The sequence below is a fragment of the Mauremys reevesii genome, linkage group 1 (genome assembly GCF_016161935.1).
Source record: "Mauremys reevesii isolate NIE-2019 linkage group 1, ASM1616193v1, whole genome shotgun sequence".
NCBI classification, from domain to species: domain Eukaryota; kingdom Metazoa; phylum Chordata; order Testudines; family Geoemydidae; genus Mauremys; species Mauremys reevesii.
This window is the reverse complement of record NC_052623.1, coordinates 43196445-43216376: the sequence shown is the minus strand read 5'-3', so window position 1 is coordinate 43216376 and position 19932 is coordinate 43196445. Positions and strand designations below refer to the sequence as shown.

Here is a 19932-nt window from a genome sequence, read left to right as displayed (position 1 = left end):
GGGCTGGGGGGTATGGGGGCTGCAGGGCAGAATGCTGAGTGTGTGGAGGGTCAGGGCAGAGGGGCGTGGGGGGAGTAGGACAGAAGACAGTGTGTGGGGGATCAGGGCAGAGGGCTAGGGTGCTCGGCCCGTAGGGGTGCTCCCAGCCCCCTGCCCTGAGCGGCTCATGGCAGGGGGCTGGAAGGCATACGCCCTGTTCCACCCCCTTCCCCAAGGCTCCGTCCCTACCTCTCTCTGTCCCCTCTAGGGAACTGCCTGCACGCTGTTGCTCTTCCCCCCTCCCCCTCGCTAGGGCCATCAGCTGATTGGCGCAGGGAAGGAGAGGGAGCGGGGCAGGAAAGCACCACACCAGGGGAAGAAGCGGGGGAGGAGGAAGCTTGGTTGCCGCAGAACCAAGCTTCTGCCTCCTGCCCCTGCAGAGAAGAGCAGTGGGCAGGGAGGGCTGAGTGGGGCTGGGGGCCGGGACTGCGGCAGGCGGCTGTGTGCCACTCAAAATGGGGTTGCGTGCCATATTTGGCACGCGTGCCTCAGGTTGCCGACCCCTGAGCTAGATAAATAAAAGTTGTGAGTGGATGTATTTTGGAAATGTGTACCATATAAAATATTGTACATCTACAAAAGCAGAGTGTTTTATTTTTAAAATACATAATTTATGGTAAATATATCAAAATAATTCTCCTAAAAATACTGCAGACAAAGTAAAATGTTCCCCTCTCTTCAATGATGGCGTAAGGCTTTGCTCTGAATACTTTATCCACACATGAAAGCCATATTATTCAAACAGAGCAAAGGCAAGCAGTCAATATCCCAGTTTGACATCTTAAATATATATAAATCACACCTTATTTTACAGTTATATTATTTGCATCAATTCATTTAACATAAAACAAATATAGAGTTTCACCAGTATTATCACTGTCCTATACATACTGGTGTGTCATTTCTCTAAGCTATTAAATATCCAGAGTGAACTCTTCCAGGATGACGAACTCATGGAAGGTATTGCTCATTTGCTTTTAGTATTCGCAAAGAGAGATATACCAACGGGCAATATTTTGTCAACAGTAAATTTCCTTTGCACAATATAACAAAGCTTGAATTGAACTAGCATATCATGGCACAATATGAAAAGCTGCCAAATAACTCCTGTTCTTACATTTTGTAAAGCAATTTTAGTGTTTTAGGACAAAGCACAATTTGACATGGTATAAGAATGCTTCTAGCAATCAACTTGCTTTAAATGATTCAATACTGTATTAAATATACAAGGAAGCATCCAATGCTGATAGCTCTTATCTGTGCACTGCAGCATACAGTGCCATGTTACTCCTCTCACCATTTTAATAATGTGGCCAAGACTAATGATTTAATATTATATATCAAATTGCTACATGTATTAGGAGACTTTGACTGAAAAAATAAAAAAAATGAAATGCATCTATTACATATACATCTCTTCAAACGTTTAAAGGAATTCAGCTTTTGGTAGAAGTTAATTCATACATACAAATATAAATGTAGAAATGCATTAGAGACAAAACACTAGTATAATCATTATTAAAACAGATGCACCTACACTATCGTGTACTACTTAAAAGTGTAATTTGATTTAAAAAAATCTTAGTGTACAACTAAGACAAGACTCACTTACTGTTTATAACCTCAGAGTCGCACTTTACTAACCTCTACATTAAAACATGTTCTACAGATAGTGACCAACAAAATCAAGGGAAAAAATATTGTCACAGGTGAACAGGTTTTCCCCCTAAACAACTCAGGAGAGCTTATGTACAGCACCACCTGTATTGTGTTACAAAGGACAGATGAATGCAGATCCCACCTCAAAAAATCAACCGTAAAAGCTGTAGAGAAGAACACTTCCTGAATTAAGTTTGCTGAACATGGTTCAGATTATTGAATACGTCTATAAGCTCAATGCTTTTTAGAAGCATTTACTGTATACCCTAATCCTACTTCTTGCAACACACAGTGTCACACAAGTAGTGAAAATGTTTTCCTATTCAAAAGGTGCTTGGACATTAATTTTCAGGCAGCATTTTATCTTTATTTTAGTAAGTTCACATTAGGTATGTTTTAGAAGGAAGAAAATGCCAATAGCTTTTTTAAAAACAGAATTATAAAAATATAAAATTGAGACAGACACTTCTCTAAATAAATTACTGTAGTTTTATTTGTCTAACTCTATTCTAGATTGAAATCTATTATTTTAAATAAGGGATAAAATGTTGCCCAAAAGTCTAATTATAGTTACACATTTGTGTTTTAACTAGATCTACAAATCAAAAGAGTTTTCAGTTAAAAAGATACAATTTGTATCAACAGTATAGGTACTTTCTGGTTCTTCAGGGCCTTACTTTAAATTGCAGCAACTGTATCAAAATTATCATCAATTATATTGTAACCCAGTGAATTAACAACACTGAACGATGTTACTCTATATGGAATCCTAAAACTATAGGCAACTGACTACATCATGTAAATACAACCCTCTGTCAATGATTGCAAACCCTGTATAAAAAAAGTTTGAAGCAACAGTAAAACCCATGACTTAAAACCAGAAATATCCCTTACGAATACTAGAACAGACTATTTTAATCTGTTTCTACAGCTATACTATTTGTGGCAAGAATTAGGTCTACATAATACAACGGGCCAAAACCTAACTTCTAGAACATATACAGTATCTTACAAAAAGGTTTAAGTTATCATTTTCAGCTACAATACAATTACCATAGTGCAGTTAATAAATGTTGCATATCCTCAACACACAAAACCATCTCAGGCCAGCCTTAATAAATAGCAAGAAAATTGAACAGTATCTTAAATACAAAACTTGCATTGAGAATACTTAGATTTGTTTAAAAACAGGTAATATTTTATGAAAAAGCATATTTTATCCAGTATACCTGTGCACAAATAAAAAAGAAAAAAAAGATGAATATAAAACAATTTAATGGAATCCTAAACTTTCAGTTCCATTTCTACTGACCAGAAGCACAGAAGCTGGATAACAATGTATCTGAACTGAAACATTCATGGCCTGATTTTAGGCAGTTCTGAGAAGCTGCAGCTTTTATTGGATTCAAAGGAAGTTGCATATGCTCAGAATCTTTGCAAATCAGACCACCAGGCTTTGCCTTATCCAAAAAGTAATGAAAATGAGTTCCTTTACTTTTGATTGCATCTGCTCTTACCAAATCAACTGAATCAAATTATTAAAAACTATTCTTAAAAGAGCAATGAAAAGTGCCATACTGTAAATTACTAATATATCGTTACCCATTTCAACTTTAACTGGTAACTTAATATTTTATTTAAAAAATAAAGTCAGTGCCATAGTAAATCTTTGTTTTCTCTAAATAAATGATTATAGCACAAAGAAGCCCACAAAATAAATAAATAATAATAAATTAATTGCTGTCTGAAGTTCAAATTAAGCTTGGCTTGAAAATTGTTTGCCAGGTCTATTAAAATTCTTTCAATTTTCTGCAGATTCTTTTAATGCCTTGCAGCTGAAGGACAAACATCCAGTAAGTTAATAAAACATGTAACAAAAAGGTAGAAAGTGCTGCATATAAACCCCTGATGCACCAAAGATTATTACTGGAGACCACAGATAACATATACACACATATATTAAACTTAGACTGGAAAGATTTCAGTCATGAACATAGCTTAAAACCATTTAAAAATTTCAAGTTAGAATGTAAAACAAACCTGTTACTTTCAATGCATGGGGCTATACATACAGATTCCATGATACTGTATTTTCACATAAATGGATTACTGTATAACCTCCTTGCTGAGAAGGAGATCACATATGCTATTGTAGCAAACCTCCCTCAGCATTAGAGCTGAACTGAAAACTACTAGACACCACAAAGATGCATCATCTTTCAATAACCTAGCTGGGATTTTTCCACTAAAATGGCTGCAGCAAGTTGCTGAGCATCTGTCATGTGAGGATTCCTTTTCATAACAATTCTCACAAGATCAGGAGGGAAGATGTTGCATAAGTTTATATAAACCTTCTCCCGTGTGTCTTGATACCTTGGAGGATCTTGAGGGATTCCACAGTAAGGTATGCACCAAGTCTGGTCTTGCTGCTCAGGTAAACTTTGGAAGGCGAACTGCTCGTAACATGGCTGAGTGGGGTTACTAGGCAAGGAGTAAGTCTGACGATAGCCGTATGCATCAATCCCATAACTCTGCCTATCCCAACTTCCAAGCCCATCTTGGCTGGAATAAGGCTTTCTTTGTCTTAACGGAGAATTATCATATAAACGTGAGTCTGAAATGCTATCTATTCTTGTGGATACAAGGGCCCTTCCCAGATGCATGGTCTTTGAATGTTGCAAACTTTGAAGAGCAGAGTAGTCATTAGGGCAACTAGAACGAGCACCAACTGTAGGATGCTGTAGATGTACAGACATGTATGGAGTAGGTGGTTTGTGATGATGCTTTGGTTCTTCATGACTGTAACTTTGCACTCTTGTTAAAGGATCATGGTAACTCTGCAGGAAGGACTGTGAATTAAGGCGGCTATGTGGGTGCACATGTTGGCATTTTAAGTTTTCTTCTAATTGCGGGTCAGGTGAACTCATATAAGACCGATCATTGTAACCCACATAGGAATCGCTACTACCACAGCTCATACTACCTTCACTGCTACAATCAGAAGCTACAGAGCTAATCCTATAATCGGTGTCTAAGGAGAAACGCCTTTCAGGACTGCGTGGACCAGAGATACTTAGATTTGAATAAGCGTTCAGCATAGAGTAGTAGCCTACGTCCACCGGAGACTCACATTTTGGGTACTGCTCATAAGGCATTGGCGTTCCATGATTTTTGGTTGCCATCATCATTGGAGGATATTGTCCCTGTGGTCTTTGATCCTGAGGTGGGAAATGAACCCCGGATGGAAGGCCATTGCTTAAAGGTGCAGTACTTTGGGGTTTTACAACTGAAGAATTCGGTAAACTAACTAAAGAAGGAACAGACCTGGTTTCCAATTTGTTTTTGGTGGGAAGCTTTTCCTCCAAGTCTTGGTAGACTTGAGTCCTTATACTAGGATCTGATTGCCTCTTTGGAGCAGCACGTTTGAGATCAGAAGTGCCATCAATCTTAGTGCTACAAGGAACACTGTTGCTTTTTACCAATCCTCCTTCACTTGCAGCTTTGGCAGCTGTGCTTCTAGACATGGCTCGAAGTTCATCAGCGACAGACCGCTGAGGTTGATTTCCTCTTTCTGGGTGGTAGTATTTGCATTTGTGTCCATAGGTACATTTCTTTCCTATTAAAAGTCATACAATTTGAGGTAAAAAAGAAAAGAAAAAAATATTTAGCCATTTGAATTGGAAGCTCTCAATTCTTTAAAATTTGTGAGTGAATTGAAAAGATTTTTGAACTGCGTGTCACCGAAGTGAGGCTTTGAAAACTTCTTTCTTGCTCTGTGGAAAAGATTGTGGTAGCGTTCAAGAAGGTAAAGGACCTATATAGCACTAGCTTGAGACAGTGCAAGCAGGAAATATTCACTAGACTGCCAATGTATCTCAATTCTGTCCTGAAACATCCCTCCCATGCTTCCACTTTCTGATCCTCTGCTCTCCTAAACTGAGCATTATGTGGAGTCCAATCTTGCTTTCATTTGAGATCTACCGTTTTGAACCCCCCCTTCCTACCTCTCCAAAATGCAATTTTCTGCCTACTTAAGTAATATCCACAACCTTTACATTTTTAATTCATTTAATTTAAAGGATAAGTCTTCCATGAGGTATTGTCAATGAGATGAACTAAATATTATGCATGTGCAATAATCAGTCTTCATGCATGTAGACCTCATGGTTGTCAGTGTGATCAAACCAGTAACCCCTGGCACCAGAAGCTTAAGCTGCTAACATTTGAGCTGAAGGAGTAATTTTTTAGCATGTAGGAGGCTGTTCTTGGAGTGGGAATTTTTTGTAATTCCCCATCCCCATGTGTGCTTCAGTTTCCCCTATAAGCTGCATGGCTACCCAAGGGGTGGGCGGATGGGTGGAGAACGGGGGATGACACACATGACGACACTAAGTTTGCTCTCAGGGAAGGCTAGGAGACATTGATGTCTCTTATGTGTCACCTCCCTGACTGGGTGGAATGAAGTGAGTCATTAAAGAACTCGCTGAAACCAACCTAGATCAACAAGGGGTCTAGACAGACAACATAACATTTTCAGCAGCAAAGGTGAGTAGAGATCCCAGCTCAAGAACAAAGGACATGAAGATGTGAGGTGGAAGATGAGCATGAGCTCTGAAAGAAATTTGGGAGCTCTCACTTGGGAACCAACTGAGGTGGTCAGACAGACACACACAGCTTGAAAATGGAGTTCACTACAACTTGGCCGGGTCACTGGGCTGACCTAAGGATTTTCTGTGCTGTGATCCAGTTGACTAATAAACCTTACTGTTTTGAAAATGCTGCTTGAGTGTCCCTGTAAATGCTTGGTGAGGTGCTTTAATCCCCGAAGAGCATACAAGTTTCTGACAGCAGTCCGTCTCAGCTGAGCACACTGAACAAAGCACATGGTGTGAAGGAGGAGTGCTGAAACCCAGCGTTTCAGCCTAAGGAGGTGGTGAGGCTGTATAGCCTACCTTGAAAGAAGAGTGAGACCCCTGGGAAGTCTGGCCCATCAAAGGGGTTCCTCCAAAAGACTGTTCTATAGTTGTGAGCACAGCACCGATCCTGTGGATCCGCAACAGTGGGGTCATGATCACAGCCAAAAAGCTAATGTATTACATACTTCCACATTAGACTAGCTTGTCCTGAGTGTCTGAAGGCCAGGGAAGTTCAAGTTTCATCTGGAGTATCACTTTATAATGCACTGTGGCCACACACACATTAGACACGATGGTACCCCAAATCAGACTAAAATCTCTTCTGCACCTTAGATGACCAAGTCTAGCTTGCCTTGCAGGAGGAGCACGTAATATACTGGCTTAGTCAATGTGAACATATCTCCTTGTAGCGGCTGGCCCCAGTAACAAACATCCTGGTACTTACTGATGGCTAATGAAGTTATTTCTTTAGTTTAAGTGGTAGATGCAAATACTAACACATTCTTTTCCAACTGATAAATGAATAAGACGTGTCAGCAGAAATCTTGGCTCCACTGAAATCCATGGGAAAACTCCCACTGACTTCAGCAGAGTCAGGATTTCAGTCATTGTCAATATAAGATAGCTCTGTAAAAACATCTTATTTTTATTGGCACAGCTATAAAGAAAGGAAGCAGTTTGGCTTTTATCCCTAACTATACAATAAATTTTGCATTTAAATCAAGTTACCATATGGACATGGTTGCTTCTTATGTTCCGGTACAATAGGTTTCTTCCTTAGAAAATTGTCAAGGCTTGGGCCATGACGGCCAAGAGGATCATCAGGAGGCATGAACCTATAACATACAACAAACGCATAAAAGAACTGAACACCACATTTCATTTTCATGTTCCTGTTGCAACCAATTATAGCTGTGGACTACCCGTTACAATTTATCTGTCATACGTTATGTCAGCTTTATTCTGAAGTAGTAAACATTTTCCAGGAAAAGGTTTAACAAAGAAAACCCACATTTTGCAACTAAGAGGAAGTTGTCAAATCAGGACTATTCAACAGATGATTTAGCTTCCACGTGTAGTTTCGAAAGACTGCTTCTGCACTACAGCATCTGCTTGCCAGAAACCCTCCCCAAAAAAACAATTCCAAAAATATACTCCCTGGCTGTCCTGCAAGCTGTTTTACAGTCTGCAGGACTATGCAACATATCACAGCACTGCCGTATAACCAGCAGCACAGGCCAAAATTTTTAAAACTGAGTGTCTACATCAATATTTAAGCCTGTAACAGAAGTGGCCTGATTGTTTGAAGTGCTGAGCAACCCTACTCTTCCACTGGGGTCAACAGGAGCTGTAGGTGATAAGCATGTTTTAAGTTCATACTACTTCTATTTAGGTGGCTAAGGGGAGTTATTCCATAAGAGATGTCCTGATTAACTCAAAGTGGCACCTTTATTCTGGAAAAAGAGTCTCCACTCATGGAGTTAATCAGGAACAGTTAACCTATTTTAAATTCACACCCGACCTTGTTCAGGATTAACCTTCATGTGTTGAAATGCCCTAATTTAAAAATTAAAGGGTTAAATTTTTTGTCTTAAACACAAGAAAGGCCATATTGGGTCACACCAAAGGTCCATCTAGTCCACTATCCTGTCTTCCGACAGTGGCCAGTGCCAGGTGCCCCAGAGGGAATGAACAGAACAGGTCACCCTCAAGTGATGCATCCCCTGTTGCCTATTCCCAGCTTCTGGCAAATGGAGGCTAGGGACACTATCCCTGCCCATCCTAGCTAATAGCAATTGATGGACCTATCTGCCATGAACTTATCTAGGTCTTTTTTGAACCCTAAGAAATTTTATATAATCTGCAAATTTTGCCATGTCACTGTTTACCCCTTTTTCCAGATCATGTATGAATATGTTGAATTGGACTGGTCCCAGTATAGACCCCGGGGGACACCATTGTTTACCCCTCTCCATTTGGAAACCTGACCATTTATTTCTACCCTTTGTTTCCTATCTTTTAACCAGTTACCAATCGTTGGGAGGACCTTCCCTCTTATCCCATGCTTACTTTGCTCAAGAGCTTTTGGTGAGGGACCTTGTCAAAAGCTTTCTGAAAATCTAAGTACACTATATCCACATGCTTATTGACCCCCTGAAAGAATTCTAGTAGATTGGGGAGGCATGATTTCCCTTTACAGAAATTACGTTGACTCTTTCCCAACAAATTATGTTCATCTATGTGTCCAACAATTCTGTTCTTTCTTATGGTTTCAACTAGTTTGCCCCGGTACTGAAGTCAGGCTTGCTGGTCTTAGAAATGACTAAAGATTCTTTGTTGTTCACAGAACAGCCAAAGCAAAACTATCACCTAGGTAATTTATACTATGGAATACACTCAATATACAAAGTATCTGAGCATCATGGGAATTACATAGGCCCAGTAAGTAGTCTAATCCTTTTTCAATCTTTGGGTTCTTTCCAGGACAGGTGGGAAAGGTAAATAATACATTTTGATAGTGGTTATTACCATTATGGAGAGCATTGGCAAAAAGCAGAGGTTTAGGTTGAAGGTTTAGAAGATTAGCAGCAGAGCCTGGAACTACAACATCCTTTTATTTTCTCATGTGTAGCTAATAATTTTGATGGAACCTAACGTGTTAACGGAAGCCCTCAAAGTGCCCTTTTTCCCATTAGTTTTCTAACAAGCGGTACAAAATCAAGGCTACTTACTTGTCATTGACAAATGAATACATCAACAATCGCTCATCTATGAACTTCTTCCATTCTGGCTTTTCATTAGCTAGATCCCTGTAGTTATCATTAGACACAATGATACCATCTGACTCAAAGGCCAGCTTCACTATGAATCTGTCATCATAGCATACCACCCTTCTCCCCTGCACACGACGGGATGGTGTAAACACCAGAATTTTCTCTTTTTCTAACTTGCGCAGGATTTCTTGATCTAGAAGTATTAAGAAATAGTCAAAGTGAAATCAGGAATGTCTGAAGTGAAATGTCTGAAGTGAAATCAGGAATTTGTTCATCTTTACAGATCTTAGGGTTGAGGCAGAAGGTCAAAAAGTGTTTAGGGCCAAAATATGCCTCATCTTAAAATAGTTATAATTCAGTAGAAAACATCTGATGTATATTATTTTAAATTTACATTCAGCAATCAACCAATATGTTTAAAAAAACAAATTAATTCTACACCATTTTTATCAGCTCATCAGAGAAGACTGCATTTTGCGTTCCCTTTGCTAGCTCTGCAGCAGTTAACAGATACACTATTTCCCAAGTTTGGTTGTTAGAAGAGTAAAAATCCCAAACTGCTCTGATGTCAGGAGGAGAGCTCACATGAGGCAAAGGAGTTCCCCACTCTGCCCAGGACTGCGTGGCCATGTCTTATTGTATCCTGACTGTAATCAAGGTTGTCCAGTGACCGCATTCTTAAGTAAAGATAAATCTCTTCATCCTCACTTGGTACTCACTGAGGTTAAGCTTCTGAAATTGTCCCATAAGCTTCTGAAATTGTCCCATATTAATGGAGCCTCCTCTCTCCACAAGTGATTGACAGACAGATATGGAGGGAAAAAAAATCAGCAGAAAGATGACTCTCCCCCACAAGCAGTCACTGGTACTACTGCGCACAGGAACCCATTTTCCAGCCTGTTGTGAAGTCTGGTATTGTGGACTTTACATTGCCTCCATTTCTCACAAACATGCAGACTCTAAACTACCTTCTGACAAGGCCCACAAAAAAGCTGGCTTCACAGCTGCGTCACCAAGTTTCCGAACAAATTCAAGTTTCCATCTGTATTGTCAGACAAATGAATAATGATATAGAATTTGTCTCCCTTCTCTAAAGGTCAAATGTCTCATTTCCTTTCAACCCACAAAAACAGGCCAAATCAAAACCACAGAAGCTCCTTGATCCTGTTAAACAAGGGTATTTAACACCTTGGAGAAACACTTTGGATCACAAAGGCATTTTCTCTGTTCCTTGTGTTGACGAGCTTGATAGGCTTACAAGCAATTTTTGACCTCAGATAGCTAAACTGCTTTTTGGAGTACAAAAAACTCATGACAGAATCTCTTCTGCCTGGAACAAAGATGTCATAGGAAGAAATGTTGGCATTAACAGATCTGTAAGATTTGTATTTGGTGTATCAATTGTTTTACTCATTAGAAATACTTAAGATTCAAAGACCAGTGTTTTCAGTACCCAGTCCTTCCTTTCAATCTTCCTATTGCCCAATGACTTATTAAAATTTTGAATGGAATAGTAGCTGTTCTTCATTATGGCAGGATTCAAGTTCTGTCATATTTAGATGACCACTTATAAAGCAAAAAAGCTGTGCTTCAAAGATTATGTCCTGTTCTTCAATCACCATCATTTTTACACCTATTCCATCTAAGACCTCTTCAAAACTCAGGAAGGCCACATATTCCAGCAGATTTCTGTAGAGTCTGAATGCAGAAATTATTTCACCAGATTTATCAGGATGCAGATCTCAAAATGTAATTGTCAAAGGGTAACTGTGATTAAGTGGTTGTGTTTCCAGTGGGGATCAGTTCTTGGCCCCATGCTATTTAACATTTTTATCAATGACCTGAAAGAAAACAAAATCATCACTGCTAAAGTTTGCAGATGACAAAAATTGGGGAGTGGTAAATAATGAAGGTCAGTGATACAGACTGATCTGGATGGCTAGATAAACTGTGCATAAGCAAACAACACGGGTTTTAATATGGCTAAAGGTAAATTTATACATCTAGGAAAAAAGAACGTAGGTTACACTTACTTAATGGGACACTATCATAGGAAGCAGTGACCCTGAAAAAGGCTTGAGTGTTCCAGCTGAACATGAGCTTCCAATGTGATGCTGTGGCCAAAAGAGCTAATGCGATCCTGAGATGCATAAACAGGAATCTTGAGTAGGAGTAGAGAAGTTATTTTACCTATATATTTGGCACTGGTGCCACAGCTGCTAGAATACTGTGTCCAGTTCTGATGCCCACAATTCAAGAAAGATGTTGATAAATTGGAGAGGGTTCAGAGAAGAGCCACAAAAATTATTCAAAGACTAGAAAACATGGCTTATAGCAGGGGTGGGAAAACTTTTTGGCCCGAGGGCCACATCTGGGTATGGAAATTGTATGATGGGGCCATGAATGCTCACAAAATTGGGGGCTGAGGTGTGGGAGGGCTCTGGGGTGGGGATGAGAGGCTTGGGGTACAGGAGGGTGCTCCGGGCTGGGACCGAGGGGTTCGGAGGGTGGGAGGGGGGATCAGGGCTGGGGCAGGAGCACAGCAGGAGGTCAAGGGAGCAGGCTCAGGGTGGCATTTATCTCAAGCAGCTGCCAGAAGCAGCGGCATGTCCCCCCTCCAGCTCCGAAGCAGAGGCGTGTCCAGCGCGCTGCCCCGTCCGCAGGCGCCACCCCCACAGTTTGCGGAAGCAGCAGCATTTCCCCCCTCCAGCTCCTACATGGAGCTGGCCAGGTGGCTGTGCATGCTGCCCCATCCGCAGTTCCAGGCCATTGGGAGCCGCAGGGACAGCACTTGGGGCAGGGGCAGTGTGCGAAGCCCCCTGGCTGCCCCTATGCGTAGAAGCTGGAGAGGGGACATGCTGCTGCTTCCAGGAGCCATGTGGAACTACGGCATGTGCAGAGCGGGGCAAGTTCCCAATCCTGCTCCGCAGCTGGAGCACCAGAGCAGGGCAAGCCCCAGAGCCCGCTTCCCAGCAGGAGTTTGAGGGCCAGATTAAAACATCTGACAGATCGGATATGGCCCATGGGCCGTATTTGCCCACCCTTGGCTTATAGCGATAAACTAAATATAATGAGCTCTTTGAGTCTAACAAAGAGTAGGTGATTAAGGGGTGACTTGATTACAGTCTACAAGTACCTACACAACAAACAAATATTTAGTAATGGGCTCTTCAATCTAGCAGAGTAAGGTATAACATGATCCACTGGATGGAAGTTGAAGCTAGACAAATTCAGACTGGAAATAAGGTATACATTTTTAGTGGCTATAATAATTAACCATTGGAAAAATTTACAAAGGATAATAGTGGATTTTCTATTGCTGACAATTTTTCAATCAAGATTAGATGTTTTTCTAAAATATACGCTCTAGGATTTATCTGGGGGAAGTTCTACGGCCTGTGTTATACAAGAGGTCAGGCTAGATGCTCACAATGGTTCCTTCTGCCCTTGGAATCTATGACTCTGAATAAGGAAACTCCCCATAGACTTGTTGCAAAAGATAACTGTGAAGTGCCTCTGTTCTACAGAAGATGCAAGGATATGCTAGCAATAGACTTCTGCGCTTTCTCCATTTCTTACTTTTCCTCCCATTGCCAAGGTGCTGACAGAGATACAATTGGACAAGGTAAAATGGATTCTTAAAGCTCCAGAAAGAACCTACTGACTCTAGGCTTGGCCTCTTTCTCAAAACCCTCTGTTGCAGGGCCCACTCCACCATCATCATCTATAGCCACAGCTTGGGATGAATTAAGTCTGAAGGTCAAAAGCTGTCTGACTGATGTCCTTCCCAAATCTCCTACACAAGTAACTACTGACCAGCACAACTGAGCCTGCCCTTTATGACATGCTGATAGGAATATTTCCTCTGAGTTACAAATATCTTATTTTCTTATCATCTTCAATGCAGCTTATCATAAAATCAGTCTTAGTACTTCAGAGAGACAGATCCTCCATTTAATGCTATGATGGGATATAACAAATGTTTCTAGGTGGTAGCTTGTCCTTAATAAGGCATGTTCTAAAAGTAGCTGAGCAAATAAAAACTCAAATTCTGCAAAGATTACTCCATTTTGGCAGTGAAGTCTGGTGCTCAAAATACTGCTACTTTTCTTTAGAAACTACACTGTCTATTCATTTGAGCTTTCTTTCATTTTAAGTGGCATTTTTAGGGGCCATTTCTTCAACCAGAAGGCAAGCACAAATGGCAGCCTTTATTGCAGAGTTTGTTTCATTATCTTTTGCCTTGAACGAGTGGTCTTGAGAACTCTATTCAGCTTAACTTGAAAGAAAAATTCTAACTTTCAAGAAGTTTCCCTCCCTCTCTTCTGCCATAATCCAAAATGTGATAAGGAGAAAGGATCCTGCCCTGGTGCGAATCCTTCATTTTTACCTGGGAAGAACAAGCACATTCAGATCAAATTGTTTTCTTTTTCTATGTTTTGGAGCACCAAAAAGGCAAAGCAGAACACCAGTTTTTCAATGGAGTCATTCAGCTTTCCCTGAATGACACTTCCAAGAGGGGTTCCATTTGTTATCCAAAAGGGAGGGGACTTTCTGGCCACAAAAGAAAGTAGCTTCTGCAAGAGTCTCTTGTCCCTGTAAACAGATCTCTTCAATTTGAACTCCACTCAAAGCAGCCACCTAGAAGTCCATCTTCTCTAGAAGACATTATTGGGTGGATTTCAGTGCACTGGCTGACTCAAGACTTTTGAGTTTTCACTCAAGACTTTCTAAGACTAAATTTAGTAATTTACTACATGAAAAAATAACAGCGCAAGGGGGTATGCCTTTCTCCTCTCAAATGCAGCTCATTGGTACTACTGTTGCCCATCAGTATGTATTACTGGAACTACTTTACTACAAAAAAAGGCATTCTTCCCGATCATTAAAAGGAATTTGTTTCTGAGCAGCTACAATCATCTACATACTCACTACAATTCTTTCAAAAAAAATTTTGTTTTAATGATATACAGCAGATGGATAAAAATACCCCATAACCTTAGCTATTTAACTAGAAACTTTCAGGGAAAGCTCATCTGGCAAGCACACAAAACAACAGGATCTTGCTGTGTACTGGCCATACATTCCCTTGCCTTTTTCCTCCCCACCTGAAAATGTCTTAGACCAAAGATGTTTTACTGTACAAAAAAATTAATTTCAAATGGTTTGTTCAGTTAATGCTCACGATTAGTCATTAGGAATCTCTTACTTTATACAAAACAAAACTTAAGACAGTGATGTCAGAACAGAGTTTACCTGTGATAAGAGCATCAGGTCTTGACTGTTCTTTTCTCCATGCTGGCACAAACACTGTAACATCTTTGTGGCGTCTTTCCAAAAACCAGTCTACTGCCAATTTTATTCCTCTACAAGAAAATACTTCTTTGTTCCCATGGCTGAAACAGACATCACAGAAACACTTAATTTCCTGTTTTACAACCATTACTTTCCATGTGATCATGAATCAAGCACAGCATAGCAAACACAGCTGATTATTCTTAGTAATGTTATTAACTTACTCCAGGATTTCTATTGGCAAATTCGGAGTCAATCTGAATTCCCTCCCCAATACTGCCTCTTCCCCCTTCAAAGGGAGAAAACCAAAATGAGGAGGTAGAGGAAGATAGAAGTAAAGAGCTGCTGTCAAACCAAATGAGTGTTTGTTATGCAGTATTGTTAATATATGGTATTTATAATGCACACACATATTTAAAGGGAGAGATAGAGTTATTTCAAATGTATATGAAAAAAGACAGTACACACTATTTTTAAAAGATTTTATTTCTGTTTTACACAAGTTTCTTTTTTTCATTTGTACTGTTTTAAAGTACATTTCCAGCCCCCTAAAATATTGTACCGTTTACCCACACAGAGTCATTTTGGGGAAGTTTGGGAAATAATGCAGGGAGGGAGGAGGTGGCATAACACTGGCAGGAACAGGGGGAAAAGGGAGTACAGGTTGAAAAAGTCTGTTTAGAGCGATGATGTGGCTTTTGGTCTCCCTAGTTACACAGGCTTTCCCACTGGTTGTCATAGAGTGAACTGAGGAGCAAGTGTCTCAAGATTCCCAAGATGAAGTATTGAGCCGCATCAAACCACGTCCCTACATTAGGGTTGCCAACCCTCTAGGATTGCCCTGGAGTCTCCAGGAATTAAAGATTAATCTTTAAGTAAAGATTACATCATGTGATGCAACTGCCAGGAGTACGTTCAACACTTTGGCGACACAAACCTACATATGGGCAACACAGGGACAGGGTGTAATCCATGCTAGTGTGTGTGTGGGAGTGTCAGTGTAAAGAATTATGGCCACAATCAGACAAATACAACTGTTATCAAGAAAGACCTGATCTGGGATCTTCAACACCAAAAGAAAAAAAAAGCCCCATTTTGATTTACTATTGCCAGGGCCAGCCCCTACAGACAGGATCACAAACTAAACCAGTGTATGACAAAGTCATTTTTGTGTATTTGAGTGTAATAATAATGCTCTTGTTGATTCTCATGTATCCCCATTACAAATTCAGAAGGGAGGATCCTATAAATACCTCTTCCCTACTTTTAGAGCTTCATTAGTACTCGTCTGGAATTCTGGACTTAAGTCTGATTATGTAATTTGACGTCCCTTATAACTTTGGGTACTGCAAGTCTATGAAACAATGACCATACTGCCATTGTGACATGCACAATATGCCAGTATAACAGCTTTTTAAAAGGAAATACTGTAGCTTACACTTATTCTTGATTCTAATTGGCCAAAAGAGAATAATGTGGCTTGTTAAAGTTCTTTACAACTCCCCAGAAATAGTAAGCAGATTAATATGCATAAAGGTGATTTAAAGACACACACAAAGCAAAAAGCCAACAGTATGTCCAGTCATCCCACCTTCCACTGAGATGCAGTCAGATTTCACATGTTCAGGATGGGTGGGCCTAGTCCATACTTGGATGGGAGACAAATGAGGTTTCATGGCCTAGACACAGAACACTGGACTGGGAGTCAGGACTTCAGGACCCAAGAATAGTATCCAGGTTTGCTGGGTGACTTTAGGCAAGTCACTTCCCCTGTTTCTGTGCCTCGGTTTCCACATCTGTAAAAATGATACTGACATCTTTTGTAAAGCATGATATAAGAGCTAGGCATCATCCTGATGTGTAGTCATTAAAGATCTTACACACAACTCTTTTTAAAAAGTGCTGTATGTTCCAGCAACCAGCCCAAATTCCTGGTAACAACCTCAAACTGACCCTTTTTTCCAAATGGGTAAAGGTATTTTTCACTTCCTACAGTAAACAGTTGTTTAAATACTGTCATGCTGTGTTAAAGAGCTTTTATGTTTCACATCAGAAATGGCTTCATTTCTCAGATTTACAGGATGAAATACTGTCCTCATTGAAGGCAATGGGAGTTTTACTATTGATTTCAATGAGGCCAGGATTTCTCCCATACATTTTAAGGCCAGAAGACCATCTATTAGGACTATCTTTGACTTCCTGAATAACACATGCCATAGAATTTCTGTTGTGGGTCAGAAGAGTTTGATATTATGAATTTATATATAAAGTTCTGGAATGATGGCCACAGTACACCAATTTTAGATGCTCTGCTGACTACACAGGAGATCATAACTCACTCGAGGTTTCAGCTTTCATAGCTCTCCCTCAGGAGTTTGGCCAACACTATTATTACATAGGTAATACTTATCCAACAGGAATTCATAAGATGATTGACTACAATATTTGTGAGGAAAATATCAGTGTGACTAAAATGTGTAGTGCTCTTGAATACTGCTGTCATGTGCAGCTTTGCCTCTGCTTTTGGCTGTGTGCTTTCTTCAGCTGTATTTCATGTAGGTGAGAGGACAGGAGATGGAAAATTTTATTTTTCTGCTGCCTGTTTGTCAATATTTGGAAAGTAAAGTAGTGCTTGTATTTCTTTGTTAGGGAAGATGATTTTTCAAGTCTAGAAATCTATTCAAAGATGAGCAGCAAGCTTTAAAAATGTAAACAAAGGTGCAGACTGGGAGTAGTATTGAAAGACAAAATGTCTGAGCCATCTGAGGTGTTCTGCTTTGGTGTTGTTTGCTGAACCAGCTTGATTTAGTGTACTTAGTGGATTTGAGGAAAAGTGTCTATTTGTCCTTTACACTGTGGGTATGAATGACTCTCTCATTCATTTATCTCTCTGGTGTCTTTTTACAATTGCATATACTCATTCAAGTGGTAGGTGGTGTTTTAATTTTAAAAAATAGAAAAGCAATAAGATAGTGATTTTTTTCTGAGCAAAAACTCTCTGAAGTTTGGGCTATGGGCTATCACAGTTAAAGAGCTTGTGAGAGTACGTGATGAGAACATTTTCACATTACTTTCTTAGCCCTCGGGCTAAAATTTAAATAGCGTCTACATATTTTAACTACAACACTAAACCTTCAAATTGTCAAAAATAGTTGTGATATACTTCTAAAAAGATGACCATATACAATGCATGCATGACTTCAATGGTGCCATGCTGCAATATTCAGGTAGCCATGAAGGTCCCATATTTTGGAAGTTATAGAATATATACACACACACACATTTTATAATTGCACTGGGCCTTCTAGTTGATGGCCTGCAAACACTTCTATTGTAAAAAGGTTCTTAGCTAACTGAAATTTGTTGCACACAAACATTTTATTCAGAGATGGATTTTTTTTTTAAATCAAACCACAAACTGTAAAGAGAACAAAATACTATCTGGAAACTCTTTCCTTCTCCATATTGACTCACTAATTTTTTTCCTTGTACACTGTGTAAATATATATCGTATATACAATACAGAAATTGCTGTGCTAGATAAGACCAGTGCCCTTCTAGTCCAGTACCCCATTTCTGACAGTAGCTACTACCAGCTGAAGCAGGAGGGTTTCTATCCCTTCAAAAAAAACTTTATTTACTATAACTACTCAGGGTAAACTTGCTTTTCCTGTATCAGATTTTTTTAATCCTGCTAATTTTTTTTATCCACAATCCTAACTTGTGAGAACGAGTTTAACAGTCTAACTGATAAAAGAACATACATTTTCCACAGAATGCACAGTGTTGAATTTGCCACATATTCATATATTTTAGTGGAGTTTGTATAGGGGAAGAAACAGTTTCCAGATAAAAAGTGACAAAGAGTCCTGTGGCACCTTATAGACTAACAGCTTATGCTCCAATACGTTTGTTAGTCTATAAGGTGCCACAGGACATTTTGTCACTTTTTACAGAGCTAGACTAACACGGCTTCCCCTCTGATACTAGTTTCCAGATAGTATTTTTCATAATCATTGTGGAAAAGAACTGCTCTACCATTTCAATATCTTAACTACACACACACACACACAAATCTCACTATTGTTTGTAAAGCTGAAACCAGTTAGCACACTAGATTGTATGTTTGACATCTGAAAATAGGTATTTCTGTAAGAAAGACATGGTAACATATAAATAAATGTTTTTGGTAAGTTCACAGGAAATTTAAATTCAATTGTTTCTCTTTAAATATTTTTTTTTCTTCAGGTCACTTGCTGCTACATTTTAATTTTTGATGCATATTTATATTTTTACTAAGTATAAAAATCCATTTTTACTTAAAACAAAGGAGTTTGCTGTGTATGTTTTGGTGCATCAAGAACCTCTCCATAAAAAAAAACAACACACCCCCACTCTGGTATAATACAGTTCTTAAAAACATGGAGGAGGAACAAAACAAAACAAAAAACAACTTACTAATTTTGCCCTTTTCCCATTTGGCAAAGGAAAAATTTTCCCCATGAACATTCCTGGATTTGGCTCTCCCATGTTTGCTTCCTTCTGTGTGTATAAGCATTTTTCTATATCTCTGGGAACAGCATGTTAGGCTACTGTCCTACAAATACTTTGATTTTTTTTAAATGAATGTGTGGTTACATGCTAAATATCCCAAATAGCCAGGGGACCCACAGTAGTACCACACGTAAAGGAGACTTTTAGAACATTATTCTTTTTAGGACCAGAAAAGTTTCAGAGATGTCCTAGAATGAGTTATGCTAGGTGTACCCACATGTCTGTCATAGAGTCTCACTGGAGCATGTGATAACAGGCATATACAATTTTAAAATATATGTCAGGTTGTATTTTATTTTTAAATATCCTTTGGAATCTCTTTAAAAAAAAGTTGCAAACTGACATATTTTAAAACACCACTTACATGAGCTCACTCTATATTCCTGTGAGGGTTCTGTCACTAGCACAGAGCACACTGGGACATCTCTTGAAGTAAGAACCATCCATCTACAACTTGGAGAGTTCTAAAAGGATTTAAAGAGAAGTTGCACCCGTAACTTGCTATTAGTGAGAGCCTATCCATGTGAACAGTTCTTGCTGGGAAAATAGTACCGCATATTCCTGGAAGTGGCCTCAAGATAGTGAAAGACATAGGAACTGCCACATTTGGCTCATGGATAACTGTCATTGAAAGATAAATATCATGACTACCTTAGCACAGACTCAGCAAGGAAGGACAGCCAAGCCACAGAGCT

The 19932-nt window shown here is 39.5% G+C and overlaps 1 protein-coding gene across 6 annotated transcripts in view; it reads right to left on the bottom strand.

Annotated features, from left to right (window-relative positions):
• Positions 1-367: 367 nt before the first annotated feature.
• Positions 368-19932, bottom strand: part of ZC3H12C (zinc finger CCCH-type containing 12C) — a 55130-nt gene continuing 35565 nt past the window's right edge. For all 6 annotated transcript variants that reach the window (XM_039513145.1, XM_039513136.1, XM_039513153.1 and 3 more), the window contains 4 exons: positions 14645-14784; positions 9347-9581; positions 7344-7450; positions 368-5314 (listed from right to left, as the gene is read on the bottom strand). In XM_039513145.1, the coding sequence (XP_039369079.1) occupies positions 3918-5314; positions 7344-7450; positions 9347-9581; positions 14645-14784 (1879 nt within the window). In that variant the 3' untranslated portion in view covers positions 368-3917. The remainder of the gene's footprint in view (positions 5315-7343; positions 7451-9346; positions 9582-14644; positions 14785-19932) is intronic.